Here is an 18533-nt window from a genome sequence, read left to right as displayed (position 1 = left end):
ATTTTAGGATGGGTATCGTGATGCTGTAAGTTCAGCTATTTTGAATATTTTGAATTTCTAATCCTTCAGTCTCAGCTAACCTTTATCCTGTGATGCCGTGCAAAATAATACTAATGTTAAATTTGATTAAAGAATCTTAACATTTGATTGTTCCAAGATTACATTATATTGACATCATCAATCAATAGTTGTATCCATTGCAAATGTCTCACCCAACTATCAATAATTGCATGCTTCCTATTACTACTTAAGTTGAGGCATGATGCCCACATCAACTCATTCAATTTTAGAGAACACTGTCTTAAAAGCAAATCTGTCCTGCTATTGGCTCATTGATTCTAGTTCCTCCTCTGTGATAATACGGGAATCTAGTATCTCTTCCACATGAAATCATTCAGATACTTGGAAGCAACGACTTTCTGCTTTGTGCTTTCTCTCTGTCACTATGACACACCCTCCATTCTTTTTATATAAACTCTCCACAATGTCATTTTACTTTAATTAAAAAGGTTTTGTTCCTGTTTGCCCATACTGAATAGAGAAGGATAACCTCTCCATCATCTATCAGCACAGTCTAAGTTTATATTATCTTTCTTGGCAAGCGAAATTGGTATTGACTTGATATTAATATTGACATTGATATTGAGTAAGACACATTGACAGTTTTCTCTGCTACAAAGCCTGTTTCTTCCCTGTGGTACGTGAGCAGATGAGTCCATTTAGTACAGACTTCTGTGTCTTATATACACTGTTATTATATATGATTCTATTACATTTGATCCACATATCAAATTTTATCACAAATAAAATTTCTTTTAAGAAGTTGGAGAGATGGCTCAGTTGTTAAGGTTACCAACTGCTCATCAGGAGGACCTAGATTTGATTCCCAGATTTGATGGTGGCTAACAACCATCTCTAATTTCAGTTTAAGGAGTTCCATTGCTGTCTTCTGAACTCCACAGACACTACATGCATACATGGTACATAGACATACAGGCAGGCAAAATACTCATACACATAAAATTAAAATTAAAATTAAATCTCAGTAAAGTTTATATTGATTTCTTATCTATTATGTGCCTATTCCTGTATTGAACTTTTGTCAAGGTGTATAATTTTATCTCTAATTCAAGAAAGAATCTCAGTGGTATGACTGAAAAATCAAGTTAAAATATATAATTAACTTGATTGAGATCTCTATAAACAATAGGAGCAATTTCAAATTTGAATGTCAATCTACCCAACTTCAAGCTTTGTGATTTTATTTGTTTCATTTATTTCTACTAGGTCATTTCCCACCACAACCTAAATTGTTATCAATTTAAAAGTCATATACGATAATATGAGGTTGAATGGATCATAGTCATTGGTCAAAGTGGCTTTATAAGCCTGCATTATTGCAATATTTTCTACCATGTATGTTTTTATATGTTGAATCATGTTATATTTTATTTTACAAATAAATTTTGATATTTTATTTCATTTTTCACTGTTAAGTAAGCAAGGCTCATGATAAAAATCTAAAGCACAACCATTATCAGTGTGTGTGAATGTAAAAAAGGTCCTTGACATGTTTATGATTTATGAATTCATTTATTCTAAAGAATTGAGCTAAACATAGGCACTCACCCTTCAAATTTACTTCTGCACTTCATAAATAAAAGGAGTGCTTAAGAAGTAGCAAGACAACATTAGATAGCACTTGACAGCAGAAGGAAACAAGTGAACACTAAAAGCACAAAAAGAAGATTCAGTGATTCCTTTTGGGCACAAGCTGTATTATATCATGATATAGTAATATTAATTAATATTTAATATTATAATCATCGGTTATTAATGCACCGGTTTATATACAAAGATGTCTATGCTGAATATAATTTTATAAAACTCACTAAACATTGTTTACTAAAAATTTCAAGAGAAAACTTGCAACATGAATCACACTTATTCAAAGCACTTTGACAACCCACAGTGAAGTTTAATATATGAATGTTATTATTTTTATAGCATGAGTCTGTACAGGTGGGTAATTCTTAACAACCTTTTAAAAAGTATCAGTTTTATGAACATATTGAACAAGATATTTGGAAAATAACTTAATGTTAAGGTGAGTTGATCCCACAGGTGGGAGAGATTCTGGAGGACTGGAGAAAACTTCTTAGTACAGTGAGCAGTTTTTTATTTTATAGCATTCATAAAGCATGAGAGCTCCATATAGCCATATGTTCACTTTCCTGCCAGGGTTCTCTCTTTAGAGTTATTCCACACCTAGGCCCTGGCCATTTTTGAGGATGTTGGCATAGACAATCACTAATGTATCTCTCTGTGATGACAAGAAGGGAAAAGAAATCCATTAGCTTGAAAAGAACAATAGAGCACTTTTTCATTTACATATTTTTGAGATATAGATAATAAGTAAATATGGAAATCTATGTTCACAATACCTCAGAAAGGGAAACTACCTCAATGCCCTTCAGCTCATGAATGGGTAATGAGAATGTGTTACATATACAATGGAATTGTAATGCAGAAAGGGGTTCATGACACAGAGAAAAAAATTTCATGAGTAATTTTCTAGTCATGAATTTGTGGTTTTGTTTTTTATTTTATTATTTTGCATCTTCTTTTTGGCATTTTTCATTAGAATTTTTTTCATATACTATACTCTGATTTTCCCTCTCCCAACCCCTCCAAGAGCCTCCACACTTTGCTAACTTTACACCCTTACTTTTTTGTTCTCTTATAAAAACAAAAAAGATTAAGATATTAAAGAGTTTTTATCATAATTGTGAAAGAGAATAAATTTTTCTATGTTGCTTTATTGGTGAAATTCCCACAAAAAGATCCAAGAGAAGAAAGTATTTTAGAACCGTGATTTTAAAGATCCATATACAGGGAGTGATGCAAACTCCAGCATTCATCAAGAGTCTTTGTATAACATTGAAGAAATGCAGGATTTTAAGGGTATGACAGTTAAAATGTGGTCCAAATGTGACCCAGGTTCCTGGAGACATACTTTCCAAGTATGAGCAAGGCTCTGGGTTCATCCTTGCACAACTAAAAGGCAACAGTGATGACAATAACTCACATGTAGGGATTAGGGTAAAGAAAGTAATCCATCTAAACACAAGAACAGTGGGGCCCAGTATCATTGGAGACCATTAAAAAAGTTGATGGTTATATGTAGTGCATAGAAAATAATTATATTTGAACAATAATAGAATTCATATAACCTTAAAAGTTTTCTATTATAGTGAAGTGGAAAGAAACCAATAGAATTAAAATAAATTTAGGAAGGACTAAATAAAATTTAAAATGAGACTAATATTAAGTATAATAAAATTCAAAACAGCTTATAGCTCTATAAACCTGAGGTATGATCTCTTTAAACGTACCTACTCAGTTTGGAGGTCTCTATTTTTTATATCTTGAATTATAAATTTAAATTTTGAGACTATAAAATTCTATATGGCCCAGAGAATGATCCATAATATTCTTACTTTTGATTTTGAATGAGTTGAGTCTAGAAGGTATACAAGAAAACAAAAATAAAAGAATAAATATTAGCAAGGGATGGAAGGAAATAAATAATTAAATGATAGAAGAGAGAGCGTGAGAGAGCATTAAATCAAATCAAATAGGAACCAGAAATTAGCTGGAGAAGCCTCATTGAAGTTGTCTGCTGGAGCAATAGATTGATAGTGCCAGGTGGAGCAGTATCTCAGGTAAAACATTCAAGTATAATAAAAAAAAAATAGCAACAGAGAGAAATCACATCATAGAAAGGGTTTACAACATCCAACAGAAACCAACTGTGGTCATTGAGGTAGTCAGCTGGAGCCCAGGAATATAAGTTAAGACAACCATGCTTGGCTCTGAAGTGGTAGGGGACAGCCCCACTTACAGTTTCTCACTTAGTTCAAGGAGTAGGTGATAATTTACTGATATAATTACTTACTCATGACCAAATTTTATATGCTTAATTTTTTTTACAGGTACAAAATTGAAGATGCTGACATCACCAGAGCCAAAGGGCCTTGTCCCCTTTACGACAGAGTCACTTGAACTCATAGAAAATCATGTTGCTAAAAAATGCAATGAAGAGCACGAAGAAGATTTAAAACCAAGCCCTTATTTGGAAGCTGGCAAAGAACTTCCATTTACCTATGGAATCCTTCCCCAAGGAATGGTGTCCGAGCCTTTGGAAGATATGGATCCATATTACTATGTTAAGAGAAATGTAAGGATTAATTATTATTGAAATTTTATTTTAATTAGTTTATTTTCAGCCACTTAAAATATAATTGGCATAAGAATAATAAAAATAATAAAGATTTTTCATAATGTATTTTATGTGGGGATAACATATTCAAGATAGTTAATCTGATAATAACATCTGAGTAATGTATTAAGGTTAGTGAATTCAGTATATGTACTGTATTCCTTAATATAAAATGGCTTTTTGTGGAATATGCTAATTACCTTTATCTGATTCTCAATTTTAAAATAAATTTTAATATAATCATAAAATAATTAGAATATGACAGCAATTTCAGACACCTTCATATTGTACTCACTAGTCAGAATAGTGCATCCCAAATATAGTTATTATTCAGTCATTCATATATTTATAAATTCAAATATATCTCATTTGCAGAAAGACCTACAGATTACACACACACACACACACACACACACTCCCAAAACAAACACAAAATACTAAGTATTAGAATGAGTTTTGTTAGAAAGTACAGAAATCTATGTGGATTGAGGTAGCTAGAAGAGTTTTCATCCCAAGAGCACAATTCCGGAGATGGAGAAATGTCTCTGTGGTGAAGAACACTGGCTGCACTTTCAGAGGTTAAGATTGTGACCAGCACCCACTTTTTGTAACTCTAGTCCTGGAAAAGTTGAAGGCCATTTTGGTCACCCTGGGCACTAGAAACACACATGGTTCATGGGTCCAAGAAGTCAAAACAGCTATACACACAAAATAATAAAATGAAGTTAATGTAAAACTTCAGTTACAGCTTGTGGAATACTTGGAATTCTAATAAAGGCAAGGTAGAACCTTTTTGGACAATTGGACAGGCAACAGCCAAGACTGATCTGTAAGGGGGGGGTAAAAAGGGCAGTGCTCTTGCTGGAAACTCAGTTATGTTGCCAACGGTAGCAAAGATGAGATCATAGTGATCTTCACATGGACTTGCTGTGATCAAAGGGCATAGGGCACGGCAGTGGCAGTTCAAGAAAGCTGATCTAGAGCAGCTTTCTAAATCAGAAGAGAAGGGATCAAAAGAGGAAACAGAAGAGACAGCAAAGGAGAGGGAGAAATGGGTAGGGAGAGAAGGTGATGGGTGAGAAGAGGAAGGGGTGAAATGGGGGGAAGAGAGGAAGAGATAGAGAAATGGAGAGGGGCCTGGGAGAGACGTTATTTTCAGTTAACCTAGTGTATGCACTGATACACCTTAATATAAATGGCTTCTGTGGAGATACAATGATTACTATCTTCTAATTATCAATTTTAAAGTAACCATAAAATTTTGAATTATGGGAGAGGAAGAGAAGGAGGGATGGAAGGAGGGAGACAGAAAGAGAGAGGAGTGGGGAGAACCCTGCTGTCCAGTGTCCCGTATAACATCCGGGGAAGGAACAGCAGGATATGACTAATGGATAGTGCCAATGTTTACAACTTGGAAGAGTGGAGTTGCCACCAAGAAAAATTAAAGTGTATTAAAATGGGGGAATATGAATATTCTCTGCTAGTATTTTGATAGTCATATATAAAATTCACTGATGTTATCTCAGGGAGGAAGTCAAATGGAATGAAAGTCTGTGAAGAACACACACACACACACACACACACACACACACACACACACACACACACACCACACAGGCTGCACAGCTACCCCTCTGTAATATTGTCATGATAAAAGTGTCACTTGCATTATTTTGAGAACATTTTAGTTAAAATGTAAATTGAGTCCTCATTTGAGATATTTCAGCAGTCACTTTTTGGTGTGCTTAGGTGGTAATGGCAGTAACCTTAGGAAGGGCTTTTGCTAAGGCAGCAGTCTGAGAATTGTAATGTATGCAGACATGCTTGGAGCAGGTGCTTCCTTGTAAAAGACAAAACCAGGTCTTAAGAAGCAACAAATACTTCATGGCAGACAATGTCCCCGGGAGAAGTTGCCCAACACAAAACAGACTCCATGTATTTTTAATTATTTTTTATGTGTGCGTATACATGAAGTTGAGTGGTTAGAGAGATGGTGACAATGTGGGAGGAGTTAGGACAGGAGAAAGAATATAGTCACAACTTATTGTATGAAAAATAAAATAAAAGTCTAAAAATTCACATAAAGAAAAGAAATGAAAATAAAATAGGATTCAGAGTTATTCGTAGCCCTAGCTGTTATGAACTACCTGGGGAAAAACCTGGAAGTACGTCTCATTCAATAAGTGCTCTTTTTACTAATATCAACTCTTGTGACTATCTGCGCTATATTTGGCTTATTCTCTTCCAAGAGAGCAGAGAAATAAATAATCATACAATTAAAAATACAATTGCAACACAATACAAAATTACTTCTCCCTTCACAATGACAAACCATCTGTTGAATTTCCCATGATGTTTGTAATTGTTCTAGAAGCTTCCATGGAAAGTAGACTTTAAACAACCATGTTTATTTCTTGTGGTGTTTAATTTATTTAAGTGGAGACAGAATAACCATTGCACTAGCAGAACAAAGCCTCCAGCTCCATGTTGAACTGCACTTTTCTAAGAACTGAGGCACAGAGTAGTTTCCAGGTAGAGCTGACATGCAGGCAGAAGTGCTGTCAGTTGTTCATTCTTGTAATTTCTTTTCTATATGCATCTGTCCATATAAAGAGCAAGAAGTCATAGCCCTTGTATTATTATTATTGACTACATGTGTCTATTTTGTGTATATAATATTACTTTTAAACCAGGCCTGGTGGCCAGGTTGTAATTCTTGTTAGACAAAAATATTGCAAATTCAAGTCTTCTGTGGTCTAAAGTGAGAGTTCAAGACCAGCCTGCACAACTTAATGAAATCCAGTATCAAAAGGAAAAAGAATTTAAAGAGCCTCTGGATAAATAGTGGATGAGACTTTGCATAGCATATGTGAGGTGCTTGGTATAATCCCTATTATAAATAAAAAGAATTAATATCCAATTTTTATTTTTAACACTAACTTTTATCTTATTATGTACTATATGCTATATTTTAAAATATGCCATCTTATCTCATAATTTTCAGAATACTTACTACTTAAAATAATTTTTTCAGTGTTAAGGGGCTCAAACTCAAGGCTCGCTGAAGGCTAAGCAAACACTATCACCAAGTTACATCAACAGACAGAATGTATCTGTGTACACCCCACAACTAATAATTTCACTGAAGGGACATATATAGTTAATATACATGCACTTATACTTTCAATGATAATATATTATATATGATATATATATATATATATATATATATATATATATATATATATCATACATTTATCAGTGTACACAAGCCAATATGCATACATAAACACATTCACTTATATATGGATCAATTTTTATTTTAGAATATTTCTGTTCTTTTAATATATTTATTAAATTTTATACCTTAATATCCAAAGTCTTTGTGTTTATGTTACATAAATTACTATTTTTAGATAGATTCATATCAGTAATACCAAATAAGTTTGTTTTTTCAAGCATTGATTTTTAGGATTTACTTTTTACTTGTTTCATTTTTAAATACATTTTACTTAAAATAGAAATGCATCACATTTCCTCCTTCCTTCAGCCCCTCCCACGTAAATAATTTAAATGATTGATGTGATGTTTTTAAAACATTGGCTCTTCTTTGCTTTTGTAATAGTACATTGATTTTCCTTAGCATAAAATTAAAATTTTCCCATTCATTTAGTTGAGATATAGCCCTCTGATACCTTCAAGTGCAAATCCATGAGCTATCTGGAGAGCTTTCTATTACATTATTTCAGCTGGGAAACAGGGCTGTGATGCCATAGACAGTGACTTTCCTAAGTATACAACCAGCAAAGCAAAGCAAATCAGTGAGCTACCAGGTAAGTCTAAATATAAACAAAAACCCATGAAAACCGCTTCTTTTTTTACTTTGACTGTAATTTGATATCAAAACCAAGGAACATATGACCGAATTTCAGACTGCTGAGTATTGAGCATTGGTAATGTTGCTTACATTCTGTATTCTTAATGGACTGCATTTTTCTTTGGTCTCTTACAGACTTTCATAGTCTTAAACAGAAGCAGAGTAATCTTCAGGTTCAATGCCATTTCCATCTTCTGCACACTGTCTCCTTTCAGCTCTCCCAGAAGAGTAGCTATCAAGGTTTTGGTGAATCCATATCCTTTCCAAAGGTGGTTGGCTGTGTCTTCAATGCACTAATGACAAGTCCAGATGTTCCGTTATTCAACTGCTGCTGCAGAACTCTTCTTTCTCATTGGTACTTTGTGTCACCATATTAAAGACTGGGTTTTTCTGGGTTAATTTTACACTGTTTGAAAACATATGGAAAAGAAGAGTTTAATAAAACAGTCAGAATAGTTAACAAATGTTAATCCTTATTTTTCAATATAAATAACATGTATTTTTCATATTTACAAAAGGATCTTATCCCTCATCCTTGTAGCTATAAATATAATTTATATAAATAGGTCTTTTCTAAAGTAATTTATTATGCATTATTCCTTGACCGTGGCTTACCCTTTTCCGCCTGCTGATTTTAATTAGTGTCCTTACTGACAGCATACTTATGAGCATGAATAATCCACCAGAATGGATACTGGCAGTACAGTAAGTTACTTAGTTGTACTGTATGTATAAAATATATAGTAAAGTATATACACAATATGTTACTTAGTTTTACTATATGTATAAAATAATCTGTAATTATATTATTGTTTTTAGCATTTTTACTTTCATTATATTACATTAAAGTATAAAATATGTTATGGATTGAAAACATAATAAATTTAACTCTTTAAATTCGTTTAAAAAAATGTATGAAGACCAGAGTTTCATTTCTGTTACAGCTTTGAAGGTTCAAGGATACAGTACCTCTGCTGTTAGGTTTCAGTTCTAGACAGGTTGTCTCTGCTACATTAAACTGTGGCCCATGGAAAAAGCAGGAGTTCTTTTAGAAACAGTAGTTCCGATCTTGATACCATAAGCCAATGAACTGCATGTAGCCAACCTCAGCTTTTCTGTGACTCCTCTTGTGAGTCCTATGGAAACAGGTGATCAGGGACCTCAGTGACACATGGGTCTCCAAATAGGCCCCATGTCTTTAAGATACATCCACTCACTTTATTAAAATGAAATAATTTAAATTAATTTAATGTAAATAGTACATTGATACAGTTGAATGGTCCCAGGATATGAATCCCTTCTTCCCATCCTGATCTCTCTATGTTCTGCCACTTCTTCATAACTTTGGAGTAACCATGATTACTATGTTGGCTCATCTTTTCAAAGAAGGTTTATTTATAAAAAATTCAAACAATTTACCTTCCTCCCCTTTTTTGTCAAGTGGAAATATATTATCCATGCTGCTCAAAAGCCTGCATATTCAAACCATGGTGACACCCCTTGTACTTCCTTCTTAAACTTAAATGGACTGTTTCTAGAAAATACGAGATATATACTAGCAAGAGAACTACAAATTTATATCTAATTAGTTGAAAGCATGTAAATAAAGTTTCAATGATTATATATTATTTGATGAAAATATGTATTTTTACCATATAACCTTGTCCTAAATGTTTCAATTAAAAAATAGGCAAAGATCTAAGCTGTCGCCTTAAAGGCTACATTTCTGCAACCATCCATAACATGGACAAATAATTTTTTTTCAAAGAAAACAATTAGCAATGTTTATGTCCTCTTCTCCAGAAACACATCGTGAACCTTTTGTGATAGCATGTTTGTAGAGAGCAATTTCTAATATGAGAACTAAGACAAAGTACTTAATCATTCTGTTCAGATTAGACAGATAGAATGTAACCAGTGTCTTAAAACATACAGAAAACAACTGTGCTTCCTTCTTCTAACCCACTGGGCAAGCCAACACCTCTTTTTATGTCTAGCTTCATGTCACCGTATTCTCTTTTTTTTAAGACTGTGGCTGATTATTTTAAAGATGAATTTAGAAAAATTTGAAAGTTTTATTTTAAATATTTAAAAGTCCTTTCTAAGGAAGCCTTTTGAAAATCTTTCTTCCTTTTTTCTTCTCTTCTTTCTGTTCATTTATTCAGTGTGTGTGTGTGTGTGTGTGTGTGTGTGTGTGTGTGTGTGTGTAAATGCAGAGTTCAGAGGACAACTTGTAGAAGTCAGTTATTTCCATCTGTATTGTGAGTCCAGGGATTGAACTCAAGTCAACAGGCTTAGAGGCAAGCGCTTTCAGAAAGATTTTAATGTTAACTTAAGGACATATTTGGTATACAACATTAAATGCTTGTGTTATTATTTAGATAATGAACTTTGATGTTTATTCTCAATTTATGGATCCCATATTTCTGAATCTACTTACAAAATAAAATTTTCTAAATTTCCGCCCCCCCCCAAAAAAAGATTCCATCAACACTTACATCGCCACAATGGGATTAAGTTCTCAATATGAAGAGCCTGGGAGGACAATCAACAGTTTAAGATTTCTATTTTTATATACTGGTGTATTTGTGGGGCATACTGATATGAGCACCATGACTGACTTTGTAAGCAAAAACAAACATAAGCCTATGTCAATTTGAGGATTTTTCTGTCCATTCATTATTCTTACTTAGATTTTGTTAGTGTTGTTTTGATTCATGCTGGCTGTGTAACACTTACTTGCCTTCTGCCTCAGACCCTTGAGTCCTGGAATTATAAGTGAACATCATCAGTTTAAATATCTACAGCTCTAACTAGACTAAGGGGTTAATTATACTAATTGGAATGTTTAGGTCTTTTGCTGTCTGTCCAAACCGTGAAATCATATGCATGTGGATTCTACCTCATGTTTGATTTCTTTCTTATTGAAAGTTTTATTTATTTCCATTCATTAATAAATTATCAGTTTTATACTTTTCACTGTCCATAAATATCTAAAGAGTCTGGTTTTCAGTAGACTAATGGGAAAGCATATTAAATTATTTTTTAGGAAATAAGGCTTCTCGGCAATAACTTTGAACTTTGGCTCTATTCAGAAAAGCTCTCTCTCTCTCTCTCTCTCTCTCTCTCTCTCTCTCTCTCTCTCTCTCTCTGTGTGTGTGTGTGTGTGTGTATGTGTGTGTATGTCCTTGAACACATTAGTATTAAATTAGGGTTTAATTAGTTATGTTAAAATCTCTATTAGGGGGATAGTTGATATTTTCATAATTTATCTACATACTTTAAAGAGATTATGTATAACCTCCAAGTTAGCACTATTGGGAAAAAAGATAATTGGGAAAACGTCATCAAATTCATTAACCAATTCTACCACACAGGCATCACTGAAGGCCTCTTTACAGCACTCTGTTAAGGTTCAAGGGGAACAGGCTCTTTGATCCTTGTCTGTCTGACTGTTTCTACCCTTCCAACAGACAAAATTTTACTTTAGTCGGATGTATGAAGCAGTGCTCAATGTACTTGTATGAAAATTATCCTTAGGTAAGAGTACCACACACAATGAATATATATAATGAAAAATGTAAAAAGAAGTACTGCAAAGCAGAAAACAAACAAAAAAATGTAGAATCTTCAAGGGAGTTAATATAATCTTACTTTCATTTCTGGAGCAGAACAGTCAGTGATCCCATTAGTCTCCTTCTGTCCCTCTAAACCGTTTCTCTTCTACTTTTATGCTGTGGTTTTATGTTGGAGTATCTATAGAAAATCTAGAAATCACAAAGCAAAAAAAAATTTACTTTACAGATAACTTGTTTTCCATGATGGGTGTCTGTCATAGACAAAGTTTCAGAGCTGAAAATGTACTATCCTCAAGAATTAACATTTGTGTGATTTTTTTTTTCCCTCAGGAATACTTTGCTTGGGATTTACACATTTGAAATACTTGTAAAAGTCATTGCAAGAGGTGTCTGGGCAGGGTCATTTTCCTTCCTTGGGGATCTATGGAACTGGCTTGATTTCAGCGTAACTTTGTTTGAGTGAGTAGATTTTCACATTGCAAACATTTTAATGATTGCAGTTATCATGAGTCCCTCGTACAACTGTATCTGGGTGCCCATTTCAAATTAAAGTAATAGACAGTTTGCTATGTTTAGAAAAGTGAACTGTCTTACAAGAACACATTGTAAGTGGTTTTTAGTTTTGTTTTTGAGTTCAGAATATTCATAAGATTTAGGGGATTCTAGCTTACTTGAGGCTTATTATTGAAACATTTCATTTAGCCCATGGTTTGAGACCAACAAATGGACTAAATATCTGAATAAAGTGTTTAAGTACTCACAGTTCTTGAGTGTTATGTATAATGCTAATTCTTACCTAATTTTTCATTTTTTATTGGTCATATTCTTTTTTGTATATGAAAATCATTAGTACAGTAAATTTCTGTTAAAATAATTTTAAAACAGATTTCACTTTTCCTTAAAATAATTTTTTATAAACAGTAAGTGCAGTGTCTGCTGATATAATTATAACTAATATATGACTGATATCATTATAATTATTGTCATTACTATTACCATTATCATTTTTGTTCACTTTGCTGCCAGCTAACACCCATCTGACCTTGGTAACAGATGGCCTGAATTGTTTATATGTATGCATCTGTGAGATTTAAATACATTATTCCATTAAATTCCCACAAAAGTCCTCTGAATAAGGAAATATCCCCACTTTAAAATTGAGGTAATTGTGTCACAAAATAGTAACCATATTGCCTGTCCCACAGCTAGTCAACAGCAGGTGTCCTTTCTACCCAGGCATTCTGGCCGCTGAGTATATTCTCTTACACAGTATATATCTGCCTTTTGCTCTTATCACTAATCACCATCATGTTCCTCACCATTGGGAGTGTAAATATTTAAGATGAATTGTATTCCTATTTTTAAAACCAGCTAGTAGGTTTTATATCCATTGCAAATTTTTGTAATAAGATATGGCATTTTATAAATGTATTATAAACTGTTGTTCAGCATGGAATTTAGCATAGAGTAAAAGAGTTATCATCTCAAAGTCTGAATTTGTGAATGACTGCTACATAGTGACTACCTTGTTAGAGAAAATTTGTCTTCCAATCAGCCATAAAATTATTTCTAGAATGGAATAATGCAAGCAAGGGACATTCCTGGAAATATAATTTGTATAGTACCTGTCAAAAACCATAGATTCAATGACTCCTCAATAACTCCAATTACTCCTACAGGCTTATCACAAGGTTTTCACCACTAAACTTCCTTCCAATGCTTAAAACTGTAAGAACTTTGAGAATTTTGAAGATTATTCCTTTGAATCAAGGTAAGAAATGCTATTGGAATCATTTTCTTCACTGTACTTTTTGTACAGTCGTGAATTCATTTGGACCGTCCTGTTATTACTCAGAAAATATGTGAAATTGAACAGTATTTCCACTTTGAAAACAGTCTTAAGTCATCTAAACCTTAAATCTGACTGTCAAGCAAGAAAGGCAAGAAGAACAATACATTTAACTGTTGTTTCTATGATGGGGCTTCAATACTTGTGATGCAAAAATATAGATAAAAATCAATCATGATTTCATTTTCAGTTATCTTTACATATTGTAACAGAACTTATAAAGTTTCCTTAAATTCCAAGGAGAGCAGAGAGATTCTAAAATGCTGCTTTTGACTCCTTCTTTTTCTTCATTTCATCAAGAAACTAGCTGAAATGAGTGAACATAAACTAATATTATTGTTATGTTATGTAAGAAACATAGAAAAACAAGTTTGTGACTTTACAGAAAGAAAGAATTGAGTGAATTATAGTGAATTCAGAAGGTGAAAGGTTTCAGTTTCAGAAGTTTGCCAGAAAATCCTATTTACCTTGGTAGTCTGGCCAAAGTAAATGTAGACTTTTTTTATTCCAATCTTAGTTGTTCATACTATTGCCCATATCACACAACATATAGCACACAATAAATATAGCTATATAGTCTATCTATATGGTTTACAAAATAAATACAATGAATACAAGTTAAAGAGGGCATAGCAGAGGTTTTGGAAATAGGCTAAGAAAAATGTATGTAGACTGTACATTGATAACATAATGAACCTGAACCAGATTTAGGGCAGAAGCCGCTGTTGAGGCCATGGGAAGGGTCAAGATTGACAGTGATGATACAGAATTAAGTCCTGCTGTGAGGTAAAAGGACAGAAACCAGGTCAGATTAGAAACTGCAGATTCAGGGTCAGCAGGTGAACCTGGAAACAGGCAGATGCCTGTAGTGAACATTGCATCAGTAACAGAAGAACTGAACCTAGCTGAAGCACCAGGGATCATCATGAGTGCTCTGACTGTTGGTCCTTACCAAACATCAGGTGTCCATGACACTGCCATGCTAACTTTCTATCACTTTGTTGGGTTCAGGTGATAAGAATCACACCCTTTCCTCAATGCAGCCTGCCCAATAAAATCTTGAACCTGGATTGCCTGAAATGATTTTAATATGCTCAATCACCCCTACAGTCTCAGTTCACTTAGGTAAATTTAAAGGACAACACATTATGCTTTCTGGAATGTCATCTTTCATTCTGTGTGTGCAAGGCAGATGGTACAGTTTACAGGTCCTACAAGGACCACCATCAGCAGCATCCTCAAAATGTAGTCAAAAGCTACTTATAAAATGGAGTCTCCTGGGGCTAAGGCACATCTTTAGGTACCACTATCTTACATAATCTTGAATAATTTAGAGTAAAGGACAGCATGATCTCAACTAATAAAATATCTTTTTTTCTCAGTACTTAAATATGGTACCAACATGTTCAGGGATGTTCTCATAGACAGATAAAGTAGAGAGCTGTGATCCTCACAATGGTGATGTCCAATTACAGCTTCCATTTCTGAATGTGCAGGCAAAGGTTCACATGTACTTTTAGATATGATGTGTTCTTAGAAAGAAAGACACAGGGCTGGAGACATGGCTCAGTGGTTAAGAGCACCGACTGCTCTTCCAGAGGTCCTGAGTTCAATTCCCAGCAACCACATGGTGGCTCACAACCACCTGTAATGAGATCTGGTGCCCTTTTCTGGCCTGTAGGGACACATGCAGACAGAGCACTGTATACATAGTAAATAAATAAATCTTAAAAAAAAAAGAAAGACACATACATATACACACATACACACACACACACACACACACACACACACACACACAAAGAGTAGAGCAAGTTCACTGGGCTGTAGTGAATCAGACAGTACAATGAAATCACTAGGTAAGAACACCCAAGGTGGGTGTAGTGTAGCAATAGTGAGACCTACAGGTAACTTTCCTGGTCAGAACACTATGGAAAACAGATGTGACCACATTATGAAATTGAAATCCAGGCTGAGCAAAATAGACAAGTAGACTAAAGAGTGATGCAATGAAAAACCAATCTATAAATATTTTAAAACATCAAGTTGCATACATTAAGCATGGATATTTTAGGATCTCTGTATTACAGCCCAATAAATATGTTTAACAAAGGTAGTTTGTGGCATGGCAATCCAACCAAAGCTAGGGAAGAAACCAAATAGTTCTGCTCTGGTGCAAACATAACACCTTTAACTTTCTTTGTACTCTGAGAACAACAAGAACATAAAATGGGAGCATTTTCATCTTCATAAGAGGAATTTTTCAAAAAAGAGCAGCAAGTTTTAGTCAGTTCAAGAAAGACATGCCACTAGAGTTGGGAATGGATATGTCATAGGTATCTCCTCTTTGTCCAAAAAAAGCAGAGTAGAGCACCTGCTAGCAATATTGACACATGAACACATAATACAAGACAGGAAGAGAAGTGCATCATTAGGAGGAAAGTAACTTCATCTGTGCATTAAATGGAAACAAGAAAAAATATGGTATTTTATTCAATTTTAAAATATTTTGTAGACTTTAAAAATTGTTTTGCTTTTATTGTTTACTGATTATACTCATATACTGCCACCTCCCTCTAACTTATTCTAGGACCCCACTCCATCTCCATCTCAACGCCCAACATTTTTTGTTATTAATTCATCCTTGAATCTAATTAGTGCTGTCCATAAGTGCATGACAATTCACTGTGGCATGGTATGGTTGTTGCACCCATTGGTTGTTGCACGCATCAGCTAACAGAACCTGTGCTTACCAGTACAAGACATACACTTGACTGAACCAGTCATCTGATTTTGAGGATTGCAACAGAAGGAAATCCAGATTCTGTCAGATAGAAGATGAAAATTAGATAAAACAGACCTATCCATACATTTTAAGATGGAAACTGATATGAACTATAAGATGCTAGATGAATATTAAGTGGTCATTTTATTAAAATGTATTATTACCAATGCACCAAACAAAAGCATAGTGTGAAGAAAGATCTCATACTATGGTGAGGTGGATTAACAAAGCAGAGAAAATCACATTCTGTATTCTGCATGATTGGTGACCTTGAAGAATAAAAAATATATTATTACTTGTATCTTTGAGTTTTTAATGAAAAGAAGCCTTTAAAAACAGAAAAGTAGTTGTACTAGATAATTCAGACACAGTACTTGAAATCAAAGCCTATTTGTCTTGCTTTACTGTATGAACAGTCTGGGTATTGACATGACAAGATTCAAACAGGCACCTGCTTAAAATGGTGTCTCTGAATGATCTCATCAAGTATCATAACTACTAATGACACAGAATCCTCCTGCCATGACTTTAGCTCCCAGTATTTGTTAGGCCCAGGGAATAGGAATTAGAATGAAGAGCAAATTTCTTGATTTCAAAAGGGACAGATGTTTGTCATGAGAGAAGTTTGCTGTAACTGCTTTGTCAGAAATATGTTTCTCTTTCTTGGGTTAAAAACATGTGTCTTTCTTTCCAGGCCTGCTGTCATCTGTGGTGACACTGACCCAGTGTTTGAAGAAACTACTTGGTGCCATTGTCCTAACTCTGTTTTTTCTGACTGTGTTTTCTCTACTTGGGATGGGTCTCTTCATGGGTAATCTAAAGCACAAATGTCTACATTGGCCACAAGAAGGTAAAAATGAAACCCTGCACAACAGAACTGGAATCCAGTATTATATTTCAGGTAAGAGTGACTCCATCTAATGATAGAGAAGTCTCTAAAGAAATGAACATTCTGTTTCTGGGCAAATTATAAACGTTATAACTATACTCAAGAACTAATTTGAATCTGGGTGGTTTGTTTTTTTGTCTTTTTTTTTCAATCAAAATAATAAGTTTCCCAATTTTCAGTCAGTTAATCAGGAGAACCCAAATTTTGTAAAGTCATGCAAATTTTATTTTTAAATTCATTCCAGAGAACTTAAAGTTTATTTTTTGCCATTATTTAAAGAATTGTTTATTAAAGTATACATTTTTTGTTTATCTGTTATGTTTGTGATTACCCTAAAAGTCTGAATATCACTTTAATATGTAAATTCTTACGATGATTAGATTTCATGTACTGATGTACTTTTAAAATACCTTAGTTTTGATTTTTAGAGTAAGCGAAATGTTTCAAACATAAAAAAATAAGTGAAATATAATTTCTTAGCATTCAGACATCAGTAAATACATATATATTCATCATGACTTTTTCAGAAGAGACATAGTAATAGCTGTGCTATCATGAACAACAGAACAGGAAAATAAAGGAATTAAATTATGTTCCAGGACTTTATAACTCCTAGGCAGAGAAACTGGGATTCTAGTCAGGCAAAGACTGCCTTGAAAACATGAGTTCATAATATTGGAGCCTTGTCTCACATTAGGCCTCCACTTGGCAATATTTGGGGAACGTGACTGTGTTTTCCTAATAAAAAGATAATCTTATGTAGCTCCTTTAGTTAATTTCATTTATATTTTGTGTTTCATAAGCACTAGAAGAAATTGTAATATTTGAGCTCCTTGGCCAACTGCATAGTATCGTTGTGCTGCAACAGGGAATTGCAAGCATATGGAGATGCTAAATGTTTCATTTCATACACATCCCAATAAAGTACAAGGGAAGTGTACATTAGATCCTGTTCCTATGTAAAGCACCCGCTGGATTTTCTGATAAGATAACTAAAATATGCTAATTATTTAAAATAAACAGCTATTGCTACTTTATTCGTTATTAAAAAAACAAACAAACTAACAAAACAAAACTCTGACTCTACACCCTTGTTAAAGCACAATATTGTAATTTTAAAACTCTTTCTTAATGCATACTACTATGAAGACTGACAATCTCTTCCATTTTGTCAATGACATCTTAAGAATTACAAGGAATGTTGTATTTCTGAAGTATTAGGACATAAGCAGATGTGTGACTCCTGTGGAAATCCAGATGGGCTCCCTGTGGC

The 18533-nt window shown here is 33.9% G+C and overlaps 1 protein-coding gene across 1 annotated transcript in view; it reads left to right on the top strand.

The window, feature by feature from the left end:
* The window catches only part of Scn7a (sodium voltage-gated channel alpha subunit 7), a 90379-nt gene that overhangs the window by 20084 nt on the left and 51762 nt on the right, over positions 1–18533 (top strand). Inside the window, exons 2-7 of the mRNA XM_036183641.1 lie at positions 3996–4240; positions 8295–8413; positions 8775–8864; positions 12068–12196; positions 13417–13508; positions 17066–17272. Coding sequence (XP_036039534.1) covers positions 4010–4240; positions 8295–8413; positions 8775–8864; positions 12068–12196; positions 13417–13508; positions 17066–17272 — 868 coding nt within the window. The 5' untranslated portion in view covers positions 3996–4009. The remainder of the gene's footprint in view (positions 1–3995; positions 4241–8294; positions 8414–8774; positions 8865–12067; positions 12197–13416; positions 13509–17065; positions 17273–18533) is intronic.

The sequence above is a fragment of the Onychomys torridus genome, chromosome 4 (genome assembly GCF_903995425.1).
Source record: "Onychomys torridus chromosome 4, mOncTor1.1, whole genome shotgun sequence".
NCBI lineage: Eukaryota > Metazoa > Chordata > Mammalia > Rodentia > Cricetidae > Onychomys > Onychomys torridus.
The sequence above is the reverse complement of the archived record's forward strand: the minus strand, read 5'-3'. Positions and strand labels throughout refer to the sequence as shown.